General features: G+C 41.7%; 4 protein-coding genes and 1 pseudogene across 4 annotated transcripts; 4 read left to right on the forward strand and 1 right to left on the reverse strand.

Moving 5' to 3' along the window:
• The first annotated feature begins 5,812 nt into the window (after window positions 1–5,812).
• On the forward strand, window positions 5,813–8,929 carry LOC134189801 (centrosomal protein of 55 kDa-like). The gene is made up of 6 exons (XM_062658186.1): window positions 5,813–6,522; window positions 6,804–7,262; window positions 7,316–7,693; window positions 7,774–8,013; window positions 8,076–8,192; window positions 8,256–8,929. The coding sequence occupies exons 1-6, from the start codon at window positions 6,172–6,174 to the stop codon at window positions 8,760–8,762; spliced, it is 2,052 nt and encodes a 683-aa protein (XP_062514170.1). The 5' UTR covers window positions 5,813–6,171; the 3' UTR covers window positions 8,763–8,929.
• A 6,348-nt stretch (window positions 8,930–15,277) lies between these two features.
• Window positions 15,278–16,402, forward strand: LOC134192999 (uncharacterized; annotated as a pseudogene).
• Window positions 16,403–16,717: 315 nt separating this feature from the next.
• LOC134193094 (uncharacterized) lies at window positions 16,718–23,260 on the forward strand. Its single transcript, XM_062661916.1, has 2 exons — window positions 16,718–19,518; window positions 22,860–23,260. The coding sequence occupies exon 1, from the start codon at window positions 16,718–16,720 to the stop codon at window positions 19,352–19,354; it is 2,637 nt and encodes an 878-aa protein (XP_062517900.1). The 3' UTR covers window positions 19,355–19,518; window positions 22,860–23,260.
• Window positions 19,553–20,694, reverse strand: LOC134190266 (uncharacterized). Its single transcript, XM_062658716.1, has one exon. It carries the CDS (start codon window positions 20,680–20,682, stop codon window positions 19,690–19,692), a length of 993 nt encoding a protein of 330 aa, XP_062514700.1. The 5' UTR covers window positions 20,683–20,694; the 3' UTR covers window positions 19,553–19,689.
• On the forward strand, window positions 21,308–22,836 carry LOC134193843 (uncharacterized). Its single transcript, XM_062662692.1, has one exon. The coding sequence runs from the start codon at window positions 21,596–21,598 to the stop codon at window positions 22,640–22,642; it is 1,047 nt and encodes a 348-aa protein (XP_062518676.1). The 5' UTR covers window positions 21,308–21,595; the 3' UTR covers window positions 22,643–22,836.
• Window positions 23,261–23,367: the final 107 nt, after the last annotated feature.

The following is a 23,367-nucleotide window of genomic DNA, read 5'->3' on the forward strand; positions in this document are numbered from 1 at the left end:
TAATTAAGTAATAAGTATGAAGTATGAATTATAATTAAAGTAAATAAATTTAGGTATCTATGTTAGTATTTTGTTTTAAAACTGAACCTTAGATGTGATTTAAGTAATTAAGTAATTATTTAGAATTTTAATTTATAGTTTGATAGTTTTTTCAATCCGATTGTGTGCTCTATTAAATATATAGTAAATTTATAAATATTACCAATAGCTGGACATTTTATGATGGGTTCATATTTACAAGTGGTATAGTCTACATGCCAACAGGCCAAACAAGATAAACAAGGCTACACAATACTTTTGATTGGATAGGAATTTTGTACATTTGTTGAACGTTCTGAAATTATGAACATGCTGAAATATACCAGTATTATGAACGCTAACCGAAACCAATTGTTGATATCTATAATACAAGTGTGCTGCATCTTTGACAATATTATTGTACTGTGGTAACATCTGCCATTGTTACTGTGTTACACTACACAGTCATATCACTGTTATAAAAATAAACGTATTAAAGCAGTAGAGTCATACATCAATTATCGGACACTCCCCAATATTGGACACTGGTGTACGAAACCAGAATCTTGTATCTAAGGCATGAATATAGAGAGTAGTCAAACGGTAACACAACGTGCTAGATTCAGCTTGATCACTTAGCGTATTTCTGTTCACGGTGACAAAATAGAACTTCCGCTGCTTTTCCCGTATATTGAACAAGCCCATCAAATATCAGACAGCCGCCGGTTTTTGCTTTTGATGGTACCACAGTTCAGTGTACAAAAACTACCACCCGCATCAACGAAGAATGCACTAATGCCTGCATACATGTTGGACATCTCGCATTTCGTCTGTCTTGCAAAAATGCATGCTTTTCAATTTCAACTTATCAGAAAGATGACGACTAATGTCTCTGTTGCCAATATCTTAGTCACGTAAGCTCATATAGTTGGCTCTGTTGCCAAATTTGGCAACATGGCCACAGTTGGAAACCCCTGATGAAATTTCCAGTAGTATTGACAATGTGAACCTGAACTCTTCTAGTTGGCATATGCAGGAAATCATAATTGTAGTTGTAAGCACAGTGTGAAATATTTATGCATATTAGTGCCATTCAACACTGTCTCTTCTAGTTCTAACCCAAATGATGTAAGAATAACGTGTTGCTGCTCTACAAGCAGTTTAAATTGTAATAGATTGCTCAGATTGTTCTTATTAGATGGTGAAACATTAGACGGTGAAACGATCTCCAGAGACAGAGAGGAGTCTCATGACATAACTCCTCTTGATGCGATTTTCAAGTGTGTTAAAGCCTACATTGTACACTAAGCCATTTATCAAGTCTTCCATACATATATACTAAGTATTACTTGCATACATGTACATATATTATTCATCCTCAGGGGCGTGTTCGAGACCCTACCTACGTATACAACTAGTATGGCACAGAGTATATAAAAGGTCACTAGACACTAAAACTATAACAACAACAGACAGCAACAGTCAAAACTAGCACAGAATTAAAAAAACAACTATTACTACTATTACACAAATGAGTCAGAGTTCATCCAACAGTCTGAATTTCTTCGACACCAGATTGCAAGTGATGTGCCAATAGAAATTCTGCACAGCTTTCTGAGCAGGAAGTTTGATGAATGCTTGCTGACATTGAGGAACCGAAATATAGGATCAAAGCTTTCTACCAGGCCTCTTGACCCAACTTACAACCCTAGCTCCACCCACCTCGTTTACAGGCAGATATCAAATTGATGTATTTGATTTTCTTGTATTCAGAGGGGTGGTAAATTTCTTTTCAAAACACACTGTCAATTCCAGAAGACTAATCTCCTTAGTTTTCTGGCACCATAGGATGATGTCACTGCGAAGAGATGAGTTGGAAATAACAGATGGGAGTACATAGAGTAAGCCTGGCAAGTCAACGGAGATTGTCCAGGATCTTGGTAGATGCATGTTCTCCTAAGAACAGGCAGATGCGTTTAAGCACAGAATAGCGATGCCAGGTGTATCTCCCACTCTTTAAAGCCGCCTTGCAGTTGTTGAGCAAACGTTGAAGCTATATAGCTAGGGTTTGATAATTTCGCAAAGTGTACAGTCAGAAGAATCAGATTTCTGCCAACGACGCAATTAAGTTTGCGTTATGAGGTAGAGCATCCTGAATGGCGTTAAGACAGAATGAGAGGACACTGTCTTTGAATGACACTACCGTACATCTTACTCCAAGTATCGTCATCCTCTTGCAAGCGCAGTGTTGAACACAAGCTTTGATGAGATCCAAGTGTTGTTGATCATCAACACTCTGTACTAGTCGTTTGGCTTTGCACAAACTGGCAAAATTTACATGCACTTGCGATGGTTCTGAAACTCAAATGGCTCTTGAAATAAAGGGTTGAATTTAAGAGTTTTGTTCGTAGCAAATACTAACGCCTTAAAATTGCTAAGTGTTGAACACGAGCATTTTTTGAATTTGACAGTTGATTTGAACAGGAGCCTCATGAGCCAAAAGTTTGCAGAGCAGGCAAGTGACGGAATTAAAGATTGCAACAGAAAGCGGTTCACTTTGAAAGACTCCAATACTGTAAGGAAACAACTTTGTGAGAGAATTATTCACGAGTATGGAACCATACAGGTTGGAGTATAGGTCTTGCACTTAGAGTACAACTTTAGATGAACCGTGATATCTGATGGACTGTGAAATCAATAAGCTTGTGACGGACACTCCCAAATGCATTAAAGTCAAGGCAGCTACAGCAAATGGATCGCTGCCGCTTCCTAGCATCTTTGAAAGCTTCCATTAGAAGAAACTGATGTTCCAGACAGCCATGCACATCACTGAGGAATGCCTTCGGAGTGTCAGTAGGCGAGTAAAGATTTTCAATCATGAATTTACTTTATCTGTCCTTGATGATGTTAGCTAGTGGTACAACTTGCCAACGGCAGGAGTCAGAGTAATAGGTCAAAATTTTGACAGGTCAGAGCAGTTATCCATGGCAAGGCCTTTAGGAATCAGTTTGATTACTGCCTTCTTCCACAACTGATAGAGATACAGACTGACAAGACCAACAACAATTGAAGGGATCCAGAAGAGCAGGCCAAAGAGAACGTTTGTAAACAACATAGCCGATTCATCAAGAGGCGAAGGGCTAGATTTAGATCTACCCTTCAGACATTTCGGAGATTTGCGTTAACGAAACATTTCAGAGACGCACGCTACCATATTTGCGGCAAAAAAGCAATGGCTACTTGCTGAACGCATGTGGCCGAAATGTTTCTTTAAGTTAACTTCAGACATTGTTATTGGATTGTACTTGAAAGGACTAGAAGGAAGAGGTGGCTGTTTTAATTAACCATTCTGGATAAGCAAAGTCTGAATCAAAATCATCAACGTTGTAGGAGTTGTAGAAGCTGTAAACCTTGTCATTGGAGCTGACAGGACGAACAGTGGCCATTGAAGGAGAAAACAGTTTCTTGCTAAAGTTCCAAAAATCATTGCCACAAGCTTCCTGCTCAGCAAAAATGTGTTTTTCTCTTCAATAGTAATTCAGCACGTTTTGCCTTATTGTGAGCACCAACAAGTCGAATCCATTTCAGTTTCAAGACATTCACTGAAGAGACATTGACACCATCATGCATGTACAGCTTTCCTCTGTGAACTGCGTGCTTTGATTTCTCTTGGCGTAAGAATTTGGAGAAATGATTATCACCTGCCCGACAGCCCTCATTGTTTGAGGCTTGATTATTTGACATGCAGTGATGACGTGTTCCGAATTTGTTGGCACAATAGTTGTAAAGGACGGCATTTTTCTCTGATGATGACAGGTCCAGAAGCAGAGAGAACAGAAGGAGTCACTTTGAGAGAAGAAGAAATTTGCATCTATATAACCATACATACATTCATACATACATACATGCATACATGCATATGACACACACACACACACACACACACACACACACACACACACACACACACACACACACACACACACACACACACACACACACACACACACACACACACACACACACACACACACACACACGAACACACACACGCACGAACACACGCACACGCACAAACACACGCACGCACGCACGCACACATGCACGCACGCACGGACACACACACACACACACACACACACACACACACACACACACACAACACACACACACACACACACAAAAAATGGACAACACACACACAACTCCACACACACACACACACACACACACACACACACACACACACACACACACACACACACACACACACACACACACACACACACACACACACACACACACACACGCACGCATGGAAGACTTGATAAACAGCTTACCGTATGAAGTAGGCTCTAACACACTTAAAATCGCATCAAGAGGAGTTATGTCATGAGACTAGCTTCTTCTGGAGCTTGTGTCATCGTACGTTTCACTATCTAATAAGAACAATTTAACCAATATGTTTTACAAACTGCTTGTAGATCAGCAATATGTTATTCTTACACCATTTGGACTATATACAATATAGAACTAGAAGAGACAGTGTTGAATGGCACTAATTATAATATAATGCATGAATGTTTCAGTGTGCTTCATTGCTACAACTACAAGCTTTTCCTGCATCTATATATGCCGACTAGAAGAGTTCATGCAGGTCCACATTGCCAATACTACTGGAAACTTCATCAGGGGTTTCCGACTGTCATCCAGGTTGCCAAATTTGGCGACAGAGTCAACTATATAGCAACAAGCTTACATGACTAAGATATTGGTGATAAAGACATTAGTCGTCATCTTTCTGATAACTTGAAATTTGAAAGCATGCATTTTTGTAAGACAGACGAAATGTGAGATGTCAGACATGTATGCATGCAGGCATTGGTGCGTTCTTCCTTTATGCGGGTGTTGGTTTCACAGATGTAGTTTTGTCCAGCCTAGCCTTTTCTCTAGATAAGATGCATCTATCTAAGCTTGCATGTCACGTGAATAGTAAATAAAAATAATAGTAAATAAGAATAATAGTAAATAAAAATAAATAGTAAATAAAAATCACAGTTGGACACCTCTAGCTGTTTCATGCAAACATTTGTAGCTAGCTTTGGCAAGCTAGAAAAAAGACTATTCCTATACATTTCAATTTTCAACAACTTTCAGCAGTGCTTGTTATGTTTCTTATGTCAACAGGAAGCTACTGGTTTAATATGTTTATTTTTATAACAGTGCTCTGTATGACTGTGTAGTGTGTAAATAACAGTATAACAATGGCGGGTACGTGTTACTACAGTACAATAATATTGTCAAACATGCAGCACATTTATATTATAGATATCAACAATTGGTTTTGATTAACGTTCATAGTGCTAATATGTATCAGCATGTTCATAATTTCAGGAAAATTTTAACGCATGTAGATCAGCCACCACCAGTAAATATGACCAATTTTAAACGTCCAAGTAGAATTATTTATAAATTTACTATAAATTTACCAAAGTACACAATTGGATTAAAATTAAACATCAAACTATATAAATTAAATTCTAAATAATTACTTAATTAATGCCTACTGATAGTTCAAGTTTAAAACAAAATACTAACATAGATAACTAAATTTGTGTGCTTTAATTTTAATCCATACTTCATTCTAATGACTTGATTAATTAATATATTAATATTAATTAATTAACAAAATACAAACCTTTGGCGTTTTTGCATGATCACTGCATCATGCAAAAAATTTCTGGAGCCAACTGTTCAGCAGTGGAGTAGGAAGATGTTCACGAGCGGGGCTGTGCTGTGGTTATCGAGTAAGCAAAAACTACCTCGACCGTAAACAGATTTGCAAGAGTCACTGGCACAGAAAATTTTCGATTCCTACACTGAGCGAGGGGCCCAGCCCCCCTGTCTACAGTCTATTGCCGTTGCTTTCCATGTTCTGCCCTTATCAAGTTATAATATGCGTCACTGTGGTGGGCGAACAGAAGAGCAAACAGGAGAGGGACTTGCGTAGCAATTGAAATACCCCTCTGGGAATAATTAATTATACAGACTTACGGGTGGTATTTCCCGTTGGGGAAGTCCACGCATGCGTAAAGTAGTATATAGGCACTCCGACCACTTCAGTCGACATTTGACCTCGGAGTGAGTAGGAACATGTTAGACCATCTTGAAACAGCTCAGCAGAGATGCGAACAGCTTCGGCATGTGGCGCAGAAACTAGCAGACGAGAAGGAAAGTCTTCAGGCGAGAATGAAAGGTGCCGAGACATTGGGACTACTTCTTCATAAAACCCAAACCGAAAATGCTACCCTCAAGCAAAAAGTTGAAAGGCTAGAGTCAGCGCTAGAAAGACTAGACGACCAAAATATGTTAATTAGAAAGGCAGGCGCAAGTCAAGCTCCTCAATCTGTCGGTGCGTCACGTCGCGTCGTGGAAGGTTTGGTGAAAGACAACGCCAAGTTACAGCAGGAAGTTCAGCAGCTTCGAGCAGGAGATACTAGTCCGGTGAGTCAGCGACAGAACGGCGTTGCATGTGTGTGATTGATGATCGATGCTTGTTGGCACGACGTTGGGCGGGCGGGGGTTTGAGTGGTATTCCCTGCGGTGGGGGAATCCCCTCATTTGCACTACCGGCAAAACCGGTTATTGGATATGTGTTGTATGTTACCGCTTTCCGGGTTTAGTCACGTCTGCACCTTTTCCGGAGGCTTGCCTTGTCTGCTCCGCAAATCCTGCACTAATGTGCGTTGTGGCCACTTTTTAATTAGGCAATTGTTGCTTCATAGAAAAAGGAGGATTGGGTGTTGGTAACTGGTGAACTAAGGAAAGAAAATGAAGAGCTCAGAACTGAATTGAACACTGCAAAAACAGCATTGGAAAGTTTGAGCAGTGGAGACTTTTCTAGTGATGACTCTACTTCATCATCACCTGCTGCTGCTGCTGAATTAGTTAGACTGAGTAAAAGACTTGCTCATGCAGAAAGATTAGTAAAAACAAAAGACGTTCTTATAGAAGGTTTAACAAAACAAATAACAGAAATTCGAGAGGAGCGAAATAATCTGGTAAACCAGGTGGCTCATTTACAGCAAGCTGCAAAGGTCAAGAAAACAATGGCAAATGCAGGAGTTGGTCATGCAGAGGATGTGGAATTGGTGAGAAATTTTGAACACCAATTAAAGGAGAAGGACAGCGTCATTGCTGACCTACAGGAGACTCTAAGCATGGTAACTCGTGAGAAAGATGAGGTAAATTTGGCTGCTTGTGATACGTTTTTCAGCTGTTAAATGTTTGTTTTCAGGCCTTGCAAGTTACCAATGATTGGGATGCTTATTGCAAAACACAGCAAGCTGAATTGGTGGCTTTACGTGAAAGAAATTCACGACTTGAAGGCGAACTAGAAGAATTTCGTATCGCGCAAGATACAAGGAAACGAGAGGTTGACAAAGTTCTTATGTCAGCGAAGGCCATTGTTGATCGTGAAAGGCAGGACAAACATACAATTCAGGCTGAATTGAAGAAATCCAAGGAGCGGTGTGATCTTCTAGAAGGCAAATTTAACATGTTAGAGCAGCAGTTTCAGGCAGAGTATGCCAAACGACAGCAGCTTGAGCTGGAAAGTAAGGATCTAAAGAATCGGTCTGGCGATGGTGATAGAATACTTGTCTTGGAGCAACAGGTAGGAAGACTGACAATGGCCATGCATGACATGTATTTGCCATCAAGAGTTTGTTCTGACTGTTCAGTTGTTTTTTGTAGGTTCAGTTGTATAAAGAGGATTTTGAGACTGAACGAGCAGATCGTGAGCGATTGCAATCAGAGAAAGAGACAATTCGAGATGAGCTAAGTAGTGCTCAATTGACAATCCACAGACAGAGAGAGCATGTTCGGTCACTTGAGGAGGAGCTTCGAATAGCCAAAGAAAAAGCTGTTCAGATGCAGAGAGAGAGACCAACAGTTAGTACCAGCAGAGACAGACAGCCTGCTGGAGTTGTTCCAGTAAGTTGTGATACATCTACCATTGTTATGACTTTAATTGCCAACTGACTGTGATTGTCTAGCTTTCAGATTATGACAGACGAATGGCCATCGAGTACCAGAAAAGAATTGAAGATCAAATCAAAAGACAGAGTGTACGGCAGCGTCCTTGGCCTTCTGCTTCTGGACAAACAGAATCGGTCAGTGCTAAATAGGCATGTCAAAAAAGCGAGTTCTCGTAATGCGAGCTTTGTTGTATGTAGGACTTGGTTCCTCGTGGATTTGTTGACCCTTACACTGTAACTCGTGATGGTCCATCTTCAGATACTGTTGATACAGATAACCTTTCAACTGACAGCAACAGCAAAGAAGAAGGCAAAGTCGATAGTAGCCATTCAGATTTTGAGCAACGCTTACCACCATACTCCAGCATGACAACAGGATCTCGACCTGTCACTCAACCAACGTCAGATGCAGACCTTGAAGCATCTGTTTCTATCCTAGGAGGGCATCAAATGGTGACAAGACCATCCCAATCCTATTCGTCACTAACAGCACAAACAACTAGCCAGGTGTTGAGTAATGATTCTCAACTTGCTGGTCTTGGCATGCTTTATTCAAAACCAGAAGACAACCTAAAGAACAGCATTGCTCCAAGACAGAAAGGTAAAGGCGGTTTACTAGTTTGCCCAAGATGTGCTGCATCTTTCTCACCTAAACAAGGCAGAGACTACATTGATCATGTAGACCAGTGTTGTTCACAGCCATAGCTTATCCTACTAGCAACAGAATATGTTTACCTATGTTATGGGATAAGTGATAACCGTAATTGTTTTTTCAAATTGTTGCTGTTTGTCATATGCGTTGCTGAGCTTTGATCAGATAGCAATAGTTTGCTTATATATATATTAATATATTGTATATCTTGAATTCTGAAGTCTGTTGAGTGGAACAAGTAATTTGAAAATCAACGATTTACTTAGAACCGGTTTGCTTGTTGGTTGTTCTAATTCAGATGCTTTGGACGGTGGAAGTAAACGGAAACCTAACATTAGTCTGCAGAGGAATGTGTTGGAAGCTAGAGGACAGTTCAGGAAAGAAAGGTCCCGGTACGCGCGGTCATTGATGAATCAGCATAATTATTTATATAACCGCGCACAATACATGTGAAGGTGAATGTACCTATCATGCAATAACGCATGATGACAACGCATGCACCGGATTGCAGAGGTGACGTCAAATTTGAAGGCGAAACCAATCTATAAGTAGAAATGATAATATTACTTGCCACCCATGGTAATTTCAATTCCTGCATGTGATTTCAATTCCTGCATGTCAGCAATTAACTCTATTGCATGTCTTACAGAAGTTGCTGTATGCGTACATCTGTTTAGAATCAAAGTCTCTCGCGACTGGAGGGCCAGTGAACAACCAACAGCGAACAACAACAACAAAAACAACAGTTTCATTCATAACGAGAACAATACAGTGTATTGGTTACTCGTAAGTCATCCTTAATTAATGAGACCTATACATGTACCCATGGCTAATGTAGAGATGTACATCATCTCTACATAGCACGCGCAGCACGGGGCTATTAGACTCGAGCCAGTCTCTCCCCGTCTTCGTCATTCCCCGGATTGTCGAGGATGTCGAGGATTGACAATCCGGGGAATGACGAGGCGGTGAGAGACTGGCTCGAGTCTACGGGGCTATAGTACATCGTAGACTCTACATTGCACGCGCAGCACAGGCTAGGGTTAATTAATACAGTATTGCGCTCAGTCTGTATGAATGAATTCACGAAAGATGTCACAACACACTTTACATAGTCTTGTTTCTCACACGGCAACCCTACATTTTTTCTCATTTTTCTTGCGCGCGCGTGTGTGTGTGTCGGATGTGACATGGCGGCACCTATTATACGCGTTGTGCTCTATGGTTGCATGCCTGCCGTCCGGTCTCGTGGCTTTTACCATCTCTAGATGCCCAAAAACGGTCGATTACTGCTGAGTCAAAAAAGGCATCATAGCTGAATCAAAATTATGCTTGAGTTTGCAGGAAAAAATGCGGGAGTTCTAAAAAATTTTGACACGCCCGCAATAGCATTAATACTATTAAATTTTATATCGTAATAAATGTTAAATAATATATAATAGCATACAATTATCAAAATTTAAATATTTGCATGCTTGGTTGGAGTAAAAGCCATTAATTAATTAATTAATTAATTACAGTACACTAAACTTACATAAGCAAACTGCAACAAATGTAAAACACTGCCTGTTATTCAAATATAAGCCTAGACTAAATCTATGAACGAGGTATATCTAGCGATACACATTTTAATATTCTCGCTGCTAGTTCGGATGATTTAGATTCTCTGGCCTTCTTCGATCACTTTTCCAGCAATATACAACTCTTTGGTAGGCTAGGATAGCCAGCCCCTCTTCCTTTTCCACTTTCAGACAGTTTTGCCTGACCAACTCCTCCTTCTATGTCAATATTGTGACCCAGAGACTCTGATTGTGACCAATCAAGTATGAAAGAGCCAGATGGAGAGAGGGGCTGGCACCTAGACATTGATATCCGGATATTAAGTATGTACTAGCCTAGTTAACTAGGGGTACACTGTACGGTTACACAGAACAGGCACGCCCACCAATGGTCAGAATGCGGCAGATTTGATGCCAAATGCGGGTACGGTAGGCGGGAGAAGGGTCCCCAATGAGGGAGTCTCCCGCTCAATGCGGGAGAGTTGGCAGCTCTCTCCTGTCCAACTACGGCGGTTTTGCAAGCTTCTCAGTTGGTTAATTAAAGAAATCTGCACAGAGAGGCCGAAAGACACAGCGTCGGGAGTTTACGTTGGATACATGTTGTACGGAGACTATTTGGTCGCGGGGACTGTTTGGTCGCGGGGACTGTTTGGTCGCGGGTAATTATGACTCGCTCTTATTTAGTTCCCAAGACCGTTTAGCTGGGGTTTATTTGGTTTTGGCACCTGCGGAGACGATTTGGTCGCGGGGACTATTTGACTGGGTTTGCGAGGCATGTTGTGCCCGTCCCACACTTCCTGCTATAAACTTCCGAATTATACGGTTAGTTTGTCTTATCTGTAGAGGTGAACAATAGCTAATTTATTTAATCACCTATACTATTTCCGGAAGTTTTCGCCAAACTCCTGTTGGTAGAAGTCCCTCTTTCGAATGATGGGTGGGCCATGGTCCACCTGGCCCACCCTGCACCGCCGGCCTTGGGTTTCGCATTTATTGCGCCTCAAATCGGCACTCTCCAACTCTTACAGTTGTACGAGACGGACGCGAACGACGTGAAGATGGCCATGATAATTTTCACGCGTCTCCCAGACGTCTCGATGAGCCGAAATCGAGTGCGACCTGCTTCTTCTTCGTTTGTGTTTGACTTCATATGAATACCGAAGTCATTACGACGTCGACATTGTCCATCGCAATTTCGCGTGTCTGACGTTTCGGTTTGAGGCAAATCTCGGCTCGTCTGGTAGCGGGCGTGTCGAAAGTAGGCGGAGTAAGAATCTCTTGTGTGTTACAAGGAAAACAAACATCTGTGTGTTGTTGCACTAGCGAGGACGACTACAGTTGTAGATATAATACAACGTTTGCAAAGTGGAAAGTCGCTAACAGAGGACTAGAAGGTTTGTATATTACACTAAATACGCTAGAGTATAATATTAGTATAGCCTCGCAGAACTTAATTTAAGTTAGTTAGACTATTCCATCGCACTTTTAAAAACTACAGTACTATGCAACGCCAAGTTTTGTTTGGACGCGTATACTCTCAGGAACGCTTCTCCTACAATACTGATAACGCCACAAAGTGAGAAACACGAGAAGTGGTACAAAAGTTTCAATCGAATATTATCTATCACCGATCTGTACAATTCAAAGAACGTAATTATTAAAAATAAGAAACAATCTTGAATACACTACCAAGGCACACAAAGAACACAGAGACAGACAAAGAGACAGAGGAACAGCCAAAATTAAGCATTGGTGCAGAAGTACACAACAAACAAGCAAACGACAGACAGACAGACAGACAGACAGACAGACAGACAGACGGACGGACGGACGGACGGACGGACGGACGGACGGACAGACAGATTATTTAATCTTCGATACAAACTATTACATGATCTAGTCGTAAGACGGTAACAATTCTGTAGAATTTCTAAATCAATTAACATAATAAGCTTACTGTTTCAGTCATATAAGAAGTCCTCTACTTTACATTGTTGATGAGCCAATTTAACTTAGACACTTTTCCACTGATCACTCTTGCATTGCATCTCTGTATACACATTCATACCTGTATGCATGCTGATTAGCATGGCTCTTGTCTTCATTTTCTTGCCTGCATATCCGGATTCTACTACAGCACATTTTGATGTGTCACCATTCAAAGAAAAGATAGACAGACGGACGGACGGACGGACAGACTAGATGGCAAAAAGAGACAGAAGATACAGCATGTATACAAGAAAACAAGATTTTTACTAAGCTCACCTAATCTACAAACCGTATGGATCTAAAGTGTACAACAACGCATACAAACACCATCAATACCCATCTAGGAGACCAAGTGCAAATTAAGTGATTTTACGTCAAATACATTAATTAATTGTTTCTCGAACTACATGCACTTATTTTCTCTTCTGTTCTGAAAAGTCATCACCGATCTTACCTATGTCGTGCGCACAACCAACTAAAGAGACGTAGATCGTCTTCCTTGCAATAGGTTGTAGACAGTACGCATACGTCGCTGTGCACCTAGGTATCGATCGACGCCCTGCAGGATCGATGCATAAATCTGCAGCTGGCCGCAGTATTCTACGCACTAAAACATCTTAGGCACATTTAGATTCTTACTCCGCCTACTTTCGACAAGCCCGCTACCAGACGAGCCGAGATTTGTCTTAAAACGAATTCGAAACGTCAGACACGTGAAATTGCGATCGACAATGTCGTGATGACTTCGGTATTCATATGAAGCCAAATACAAACGAAGAAGAAGCAGATCGCACTCGACTTCGGCCTAGCGAGACGTTTGGGAGACGTGTGAAAATTATCATGGCCATCGTCACGTCGTTCGCGTCCGTCTCGTACAGCTGTAAGAGTTGGAGAGTGCCGATTCGAGGCGCAGTAAATGCGAAACCAAATAGTCCCCGCTACCAAATAGTCTCCGCCGGTGCCCGAAACCAAATAAGCCCCCACTAAAAGGTTCCGGGAACCAAATAAGAGCGAGATAATTGCCCGCGACCAAATAGTCCCCATACACATGTAGTCCCCGTAGTCTACAAATACATCGGGGTTTTTGAGATTAGACAGCTGGGAAGAGAAGAAAGAGAACTACGGAGGTTGCTGGCAAGGAACACTGTCACTATGTGGTTTTTATTCTAATTCTGACATCGAGGTCTACAGAGGCGTGAGTGTGGTTGTCAGCGCCGGAAGTTCTCTGAGGAAAAGTATTGTACTCATAAACTCTGAGACTGTGTTTATTGCCCCCTTCATGGGGTGACTTGACCGTTATTAGCGGCAGTGACACATAGTAGTAGTACATCATGTTATCGAAAACAAGAACAGGAGAAAAAGAGGAAATATGCAATGAAGACGGATTGCAGCGAGTGGAAATGGCTTTCTTTCATGTACACTTCTTATCTTTGCATGTACCGGCCGGTGGAGCAAGCAAATTGACGACTACCTGCTTAATTAAATACAGTTAATAAAGAAGTTAGCATATCTCCTTCCAGAAAAGAAGGACCTATCATACAGTCTATAGCAATTGCCTGGATAAGATGCAGAGTCTGACTATAGTATTCGCTCTTCTAGGGTCGTCATTTTTGTGTTTGCGAGGCTGTAGGTCTGGCAGAAAAGCGTTGTATTCATCCGGTAGCATACTTTCTGTCCGCGCAGAGAGTCGGCTTTACAAGCAGTCTATAGATATGTTTTGATTAAACTTTCAATCAACGAATGACTGTTTTCTGGTTGGTGGTTGCAGTATTATTGTTATTTATGTATAATATGTTATAGAGTATTTAGTTTGTTAAAATGTATTGTAGTATAATCTATTCAAATACACCAGTAGTAGTAGTAACCAGCCAGTAAGAGAAATATTGAAGAAAAACATCCTGATCCTGCACCTTTGGTACCAGATGCAGTGTTGGATCCAGGTCTCCAAGCTCCTCCTGTTCATGCAATCTTGTTTGATCAGCTTGATGGAGTGGTAATCCGCAACATGGCTTTGAAATGAAGGGGTGCTGCTGGTCCTTCCGATTCGAATGCTGCAGACTGGAGAAGGCTATGCACAAAATTCCAAGGCCCTTCTAGGCACCTCTGCAATTCCCTGGCTTTGCTAGCACGCAGGATCTCAACAGAATTTGTTGATCCAGTTGGTCTTACTGGTTTGGTGAGTTGTCGTCTGAGTCCACTGGACAAGAAAACCGGAGTTCGACCAATTGGCATCTGTGAAACAGTAAGAAGGATAATCGGCAAAGCCATTCTTGTATTGCAAAGTCAGACATACTGAATGCTGCTGGACCACTTCAACTGTGTGCAGGCCAATTATCAGGTGTTGAGTCTGCCTCACATGCAATGCAAACTCTCCTTGATGATTCAAATACAGAAGCAATCTTACTTGTAGACGCTTCTAACGCTTTCAATAACTTGAACCGTCAAGTGGCTTTTTCGAATATTTCTGTTAACTGTCCTGCCATCTTACCGGTGCTCGCCAACACCTACCCTCAACCATCTTTCCTATTTGTTGGAGGTGAAGTTCTAATATCTAAAGAAGGCACGATCGACTCAAGGTGATCCATTAGCTATGCCAATGTATGCCATTGCAACAGTTCCTCTTTTGGCATACGTTAGCATAAAAGAGACAACACAAGTTTGGTATGCTGACAACGCTGGGAAACTTAACTTTTTAGGACAATGTTGGAATAAACTCAACACATTTGGCTCTTCATTTGGCTATACACTTGCCTAATGCAAAAAGTCATGGCTGATAGCTAAAGAAGGAAACATTGATGCAGCAAGATCTCACTTTGAAAACACAAATATCAACGTCACTACGAAAGGTAGGAAATACCTAGGAGCTGCTCTAGAAACCAAGGAATTCTGTGACACTTTTCTCAAGAACAAAGTTGAAAACTGGACTAAGGAAATTGAACGTCTCTCTGTCATCGCCAAGACACAGCCACATGCTGCTTACTCAGCTTTCACTCATGGAGTAAGGCAGTAAATGGACCAATATGGCCAGGACCAACAGCAACTTAGCCCAATTTCTGCAACTACTGACTAAAGCAATCGACTCAGACCTAATTCCTGCAGTAGCGGGTCAATCTGCACACGGGGAAACGATGAGAAAAGTATTTGCTCTTCCAACTCGACGAGGTGGACTTGGAATCATTGATCCTTTTTCCCTACACAGAGAGTTTGCTTACTCCTTGAAAGTTAAAGAGCCTCTTACCAAGCTCATTCTTCAGCAGCAAAATCAAATGACTGAGGAGGTTTCACAACAACAAAGCGTATTGAAAGCCTCAGTCGAATGTCTGAAAAATCTTGTCATCAATGTCACTGATGAGGAAATTTCGGCCAACTTCAATAGAAATCTCAAACGAGCTGTTGATTTAGCCAAAGAAAAAGTTTCTTCTGTGTGGCTGACAGCTCTACCTATATATAGAAGAGCATAGTTTTCTTCTGACAAAATCTGAGTTTCACGACGCACTATGTCTACGCTATGGTTGGCGACCAGCATTTCTACCTGATTTCTGCCCTTGTGGAGCCCATTTCTCAGTTGATCACTCACTCTCATGTCCTACTGGTGGATTTCCAACACTGAGGCACAATGAGACCCGAGACATTGTGGCTAACCTATTAGATGATGTCTGTCATGATGTCCAGAAAGAACCAATTTTGCAAAAACTGACTGGAGAGATACTGCCTCAGAAGCGTAACAGCACTGATGATGAAGCCAGGCTTGACATCTCCACGTGCGGTTTCTTGGGTGGTAGATTCAGAAAACCTATTTTGATGTCAGAATCTTCAATCCTCATGCTCAGTCATATAGATCATCAGCAATATCATCTCTGTACAGGAAACAAGAGCAAGAAAAGAGACGTAAATACGAGGCTCGAATCAGAAGAGTCGAACATGCTTCTTTCACGCCACTGATATTCTCTTGCACAGGAGGAGCAAGCAATTTAACGTCAAAATTCTTGAAACGACTATCATCTCTCGTCTCAGAAAAGCAGGAAATGGCCTACAGTACAACAATGTGCTGGGTCAGATGTCGATTAAGCTTCGCATTACTTCGATCTGTAGTTATGTGTCTCAGGGGGTGCAGATCCAGAACAAAGAGCCCAATCATTAAATAACAACAGTATACTCTTGGCTTCTGCTGAGAGTCGTTTATCTTGCTGTTAAATATATCATATCTCTAAACATGCAAAATGTTGCTACCTAATTATTGTCTTTGCCTTACAATCGTAATAGTAGACTTTGTGGACACATTAATGTATGTATATTTTATTCATAGTATATGTCCGTAGTACTTTTATTCAAATACACTATGTCTCTTAGTAAAAAAAATAGTAGTAGTAGTAGTAGTAGTAGTAGTAGTAGTAGTAGTGTGTTAGCAGATGCCGTTTGATTGTTCAAATACACCAGTTCTCTCAGTAGTAGTAGTAGCTATGGTGATGCCCCATCTTCTGCTACAGAAGCCACACAAGCGGTCCAGAGGTCCTGATCATGTCTCTTGTCTGACCCGTCGCTTAGAAGCCTGGAAGGCGGGTGATATCAAGGCTCTGTTGTATGAAGCCAAGACGATCCAACAACATCTAACTTATAGTAGGTCTTCTAACAAGGCAACCAAAATCGACGATCTTCCTCACGTTTTCGCTGGTCATTTGAAGAAAGGAAATGTGAATGCTGCTATGCGTTTACTGTCTGATGAAGGTGCTAATGGTCTTTTACACCTGGATGACTACCTGACAAATTCAAGTCAAAAAACCGTGAGAGATGTACTCAAAGAAAAACATCCAAATGCTTCTTCCCTCGATCCTGACTATGTTGTGAATTCTAAAGAAAACGCTTCTCCAGTCCATCCTGTCTTGTTTGATTCTCTTGATGGACAACTGATCAGGAATACAGCAATGCGATGTTCTGGTGCAGCTGGTCCTTCTGGCCTTGACTCGACTCAATGGAAACGCCTGTGTACGGGATTTCACACTTCCTCCAAAGATCTCTGTAATGCTCTAGCTGCTGTTGCTCGTCGAATTTCAACAGAGATAGTAGATCCTGACGGTATCTCAGCTCTAGTGGCTTGTCGTCTTGTACCTCTGAACAAAAATCCTGGGGTGAGACCAATTGGTGTGTGTGAGACAGTTAGAAGAATTATTGGAAAGGCGGTTCTTTCTGTGGTCAAGTCTGACGTGCTCTCGGCAACCGGAACCTTGCAGCTTTGTGCAGGACAGATTGCTGGGTGTGAGGCTGCAATACATGCCATGCAGTCATTGTTTGAAGATGACAATACGGAAGCCATACTACTTGTAGATGCAACAAATGCCTTTAATAGCTTGAACCGTCAGTTGGCTCTAAAGAACATCTCAAGCACTTGTCCAGCAATTCATACCGTATTGCTCAACACATATCAACAGCCTTCACCCCTATTCGTTGGTGGGGAAGTCTTGTTGTCGCGTGAGGGAACCACACAGGGAGATCCTCTCGCGATGGCAATGTACGCCTTGGCCACAGTACCTCTGCTGAAAAAAGTACAAACAGAAGGCAGCACCCAAGTCTGGTATGCCGATGATGCTGCAGCCGGAGGAAAGATACAAGCAGTCAAACAATGGTGGGAGAAACTCTCCATACATGGAGAAAAATTTGGATACTTTCCAAATGCCAAGAAATCCTGGTTGATCGTCAAACCGAATTGCCTTGAAGAAGCCAAACGTGTGTTTTCAAAAACGGCTGTGAACATCACCTCTGAAGGTCGAAAGTATTTAGGAGCTGCACTGGGAACTGAAAACTTCTGTAACGGCTATCTCAGTGATGCAATCTTAGACTGGACACGTCAGATTGACAAATTGGCTTCCATTGCCCAAAGTCAGCCACAAGCAGCTCATTCCACATTAAGTCACGGTCTTCTGGGCAGGTGGATTTTTACTGCGAGAACATATCAGAATTTCAAAACTTTTGCTGGGCTTTTAGAATCATCAATACAATCTCAACTGATTCCTGCTATAACTGGTCGTTCGGCCCCTGGAGAACTGGAAAGAAAACTCTTCTCCTTACCAGCCAGACTTGGTGGTCTGGGAATCACAGATCCAACTTCATTGTCTTCTGAATACTTAAACTCTCGAAAGATGACTGCACCGCTTGTTGACTTCATTTTGAATCAGGAGATCACTCTAGGAGATGCCCCAGATCAACAGGATTCTCTCAAAAAGCAAATTCGCAAGCACAAAGGGCTAGAAATCAAAACTCTTGCTGATAATGTTCGAGATAACCTCTCACACCAACATAAAAGAATGTTCGAGTTAGCAAATGAAAAGGGGGCATCAAACTGGCTCACAGTGCTGCCATTGGAGGATCACGGCTTCTCATTACATAAGTCTGCATTCAGAGATGCTCTATGCCTCAGATATGGATGGGTCCCCCCTCATATGAGTGAATCTTGCCCTTGCGGTGGAAAAATGTCAGTGGAGCATGCTATGTCCTGCCCCACGGGAGGCTTTCCAACTATACGCCATAATGAAATCCGAGATATGTTTTCTCATCTGTTGTCTGATGTCTGTCATGATGTGGAAACGGAGCCCACGTTGCAATCACTAAGTGGAGAGACGTTCTCTTTACGTTCAAGCAGTCGAGATGATGATGCAAGATTAGACATTTCGGCAAGAGGTTTTTGGGGAGGAAGATTTGAGAAGACATATTTTGATGTCCGGGTGTTTAACCCCAATGCCACCTCGTACACATGTTTTGAAGTTGCATCATGCTATAGAAGACAGGAACAAGAGAAGAAAAGGAAATATGAAGAAAGACTGAGAAAAGTAGAAAATGCTTCCTTTACACCTATTATCCTTTCTTGCACTGGTGGCATGAGCAAGCTTACAACGTCATTTACCAAAAAGCTGGCCTCAATGATATCTGAGAAAAAGGACACTCCATACGGTAGCGTGATCAACTGGCTAAGATGTCGACTCGGGTTCGCACTCCTAAGAGCTTCCATAATGTGCATCAGGGGCAGCAGGTGCAAACGCTACGTCAGGCCGGAAAACAATATTCTCCTGGCTACGTCTGAGGGGCACCTGGCCTCCTCAGCTTAGTGACTTTACTGTACATGACATAGTAGTAGTAAAAGTTGTACTATTGTATATGACAGTAATTGTTTAGTAGTAGTAATAGTTTATTGCCATTCGCTGTAAGTTGCCGTTTGTGTATACGTAGTCTGCTATTGTTTCAAATACACCATATCTTCTCAGTAGTAGTAGTAGTAGTACATTAGTAGTAGTTTATTTCAAAAAGCCAAAACACCAAATATTAGCAGCTGACAGATAACACCCACGCAGCAAAACAAACAACTAAAGATGGTTACCACTAAGAGACAGTTACTACTTTACGTTATTATGCCTAAACTATCAAGATAAGCTATAGTCAACATCTACTCATCTAGATGGGCCTCACTTTCAATGAGTCCCAACAAGTCCACTTTGATAGGTCTATAGAAACTGGATCGTGTTCCACGAATGCATAAGATGCTTGATCGTAGAAGAGCAAAAGAAAGCCTGCATCTTATCAACTGCATAACTTTGCTGTAGTGTTCACCCGATTTTGCTGCATGGAGACTTGCAAGGCGCTTATAGAACGTAGTAGCCTCTCGACCTGTGCTTCCTGTCGAACTGAAGACAAGTGGAGTAAAAGATCCGTGTTCAATTTCTCGTATTCGCTCACCATACTGACGTTTCTTCTCATTCTCATGCACTCTAAAAGCAGATTCTAAGTTGGGGTGTTTCAAGCTGGATGGAGCGTTTGGGTAGAATACCCTTACATCGAAGAATGCTCTTTCTCCAGCCCTCCACACGCCACGAGCAGAGATATCCGCTCTAGCCTCCGGCATTACGTTGGCAGTAGAATAACTAAAACTTTCACCTGATAGCGGTTGCAAGGTAGGCTCAGTAACAACATCATGACAGACTTCTCGTAGTAAATCAGCTGTTATGTCTCTGACTTCATTATGTCTTAGGGTCGGGAATCCCCCTTTCTTACATACCATGGAGTGATCGATGTTAAATGATTCACCACATTCACATTGATAAGGAATATCAGATAGTTTCCAACCATACCTTAAGCATAGTGCATCCCTGAAGTCACCCTTAGACAGGTGAAAGCCGTGTTCTTCAATTGGATGTACTGTAAGCCAACTTGATGCACCCTTCTCTGAGGCTAATTCAAACGATCTAGCCAAAGAAGAGGATGCATTGTCTTTGAGCGAATCCAAAAGCTGGCGATTGAAGTTTCGCCTCTGCGATTTCATCTCGCTTTTCCTTGTTATCATGTCAGCAGACGATATAGTGTATAGCTGTTCTTGAGCAACAATCGAGTGCACAAGGGGTGCAGTGATATGTTGCGAAGCACGAAAAGAAATATCAGACATTTTGGTCGGGTTAGAAATGTTTAGACCCCCAAGATTGCAAGTAGTAGTAGTAGTAGTAGATTATAGAAGACTGTTTATCTCAAAGTTGTTACAACCTAGAAACTTGTTGCTATAGAGGAAGCTTTTACATACAGTAGTAGTATTTTGAAAAAAGTAGTAGAGATTTTATTATTATTATTAGTAGTAGTAGTAGTAGTAGTTTATTCAAGTAGTAGTAGTAGTAGTGTGTTAGCAGATGCCGTTTGATTGTTCAAATACACCAGTTCTCAGTAGTAGTAGTAGTAGTAGTAGTAGTAGTAGTAGTACTATAAGTGACAGATATACGCACGCAGCAAAACAAACAATTAAAAGTCAGTTACTACTTTACGTCATTACACTGTATGCTTAACTATTATCACAAGCTATAGTCACCACCTACTCATCTAGGTGGGCCTCACTTTCAATGAGTCCCAGCAGGTCCACTTTGATAGGTCTATACGTAGAGGATCTTGTTCCACGGATACACAGTATACTCGAGCGAAGTAGGGCAAAACTCAATCTACAGCGAATTAATTGCATAATTCTACTGTACGTAGTAGTAGTAGTAGTAGTAGTAGTAGTTGAAAATACCAATATCAACATTACTACAGAAGGACAAAAGTACCTTGGAGCTGCTATTGGAAACAAAGATTTCTGCAATAACTTCCTGCAAGAAAAGGTGACCAATTGGAAGTTACAAGTAGAGCGACTCAGTTGCATTGCCCAAACTCAACCACAAGCTGCTCACTCGATATTCACACGGGGTCTGATTGGACGCTGGAAATTTGCACTCAGAACCAATGAAAACTTTGCAGAGTACCTTAATCCTCTGGAGGAGGCGTTACGATCCAAACTGATTCCCGCCATAACCAATAGAAGTACTCCAGGAGACAAGATGAGAAGGCTTTTTGCATTACCACCTCGACTAGGCGGCCTTGGAATTGTAGATCCACGTTCGTTGACTTGTGAGCTGGAATACTCAAAGTTAATTTGTGCGCCACTGGTCAACCGAATTGTGCAACAAGAAACAAACCTGGATAACGTTCCTACCAAGCAGAATTCTATGAAAGCTAGCATTCGCCAGCAAAAACATCTAGCACAAAAGTCTCATTCTGAAATCACTGTCAATGATCTATCTGTGGAATTGAAACGTTCAGTTGAATTGGCCTGTGAGAAGGGTGCCTCCTGCTGGCTGACCGCAATCCCACTAGAGCAACACGGATTCACTTTGCACAAATCTGCGTTTCGGGATGCCCTGTGCCTCAGATACGGTTGGCACCCGTCCAACCTCCCAGACATATGTCCATGTGGATCTAAATTCTCAGTAGATCACTCTCTGTCATGTCCAACAGGAGGATACCCCAGCATCCGCCATAACGAGGTCCGCGATTTATTTACCAACTTGTTGACAGAGGTTTGCCACGATGTACACAAAGAGCCCGTTCTGCAACCTCTCAACGGCGAGGTGTTTCAAAAACGCTGTACTACCTCTGACGAAAATGCCAGACTTGATATTGCTGTCAGTGGATTTTGGGGTGGGCACTTCCAACGAACTTTCTTTGACGTCAGGGTCTTCAACCCTAATGCCTCATCCTACAAATCAGTGCAGATCCCGTCATTATATAAACGGCAGGAACAAGAGAAGAAAAGGCGATACGAGGAACGAATTAATAACGTGGAGCTTTCATCGTTCACGCCAATCATTTTAGCATGCACTGGAGGATGCAGTAAACTGACGTCTATTTTTTTGAAAAGACTAGCCTCACTTTTATCGGAAAAGCACCACACCGAGTACAGCACAACTATCAACTGGCTGAGATGTCGACTGTCATTTGCACTCCTTCGGGCCTGCGTGATGTGTTTGCGAGGATGCAGGTCCAAGCTTCACAGAACCTCAAGGGACTTCAACATTCTGCTGGAAGCAGCAGAAAGTAGATTATAGAAGACTGTTTATCTCAAAGTTGTTACAACCTAGAAACTTGTTGCTATAGAGGAAGCTTTTACATACAGTAGTAGTATTTTGAAAAAAGTAGTAGAGATTTTATTATTATTATTAGTAGTAGTAGTAGTAGTTTATTCAAGTAGTAGTAGTAGTAGTGTGTTAGCAGATGCCGTTTGATTGTTCAAATACACCAGTTCTCTCAGTAGTAGTGGTAGAGGTAGTATATTACTCAGCAAAAGCATCCACCGGTCATGCCCATACTACAAAAGCCACTACAACGGCACTCAACACAACACTATATCAATCCATTCAACTAAACAAACCCACTTAAGTCAACGTCACAATCTACTTAGTGAGGCAAGCCTCACTGTTGATTAAATCCATGTCATGACATTTCAGAGGCCTGTGCTTGGCTGATCTACTTCCGCAAATGCACAAAACAGAAGATCTTATTAGAGAAAAGCTGATCCGACATCTCAGAAGTTCCATCACTGAACTATATTTCTTTTCAGTTTTGTTGGCAATTAAACTGGCAAGATGTTTGTAGAAGGTGGAAGTTTCAGAGCCCATGCCACCGGTAGAGGAAAAAACCAACGGAGTGAAGCTGGCATGTTCCACTTCCAGTACTGGATGCGCATATTCACGTTTTTTTTCCACATTCATGGATGTTGAATGCTGATCTCAAAGAGCCTTGACTATTGGAGCGCGCGTTTGAGTAAAATACC

The sequence above is a fragment of the Corticium candelabrum genome, chromosome 1 (assembly GCF_963422355.1).
Source record: "Corticium candelabrum chromosome 1, ooCorCand1.1, whole genome shotgun sequence".
NCBI lineage: Eukaryota > Metazoa > Porifera > Homoscleromorpha > Homosclerophorida > Plakinidae > Corticium > Corticium candelabrum.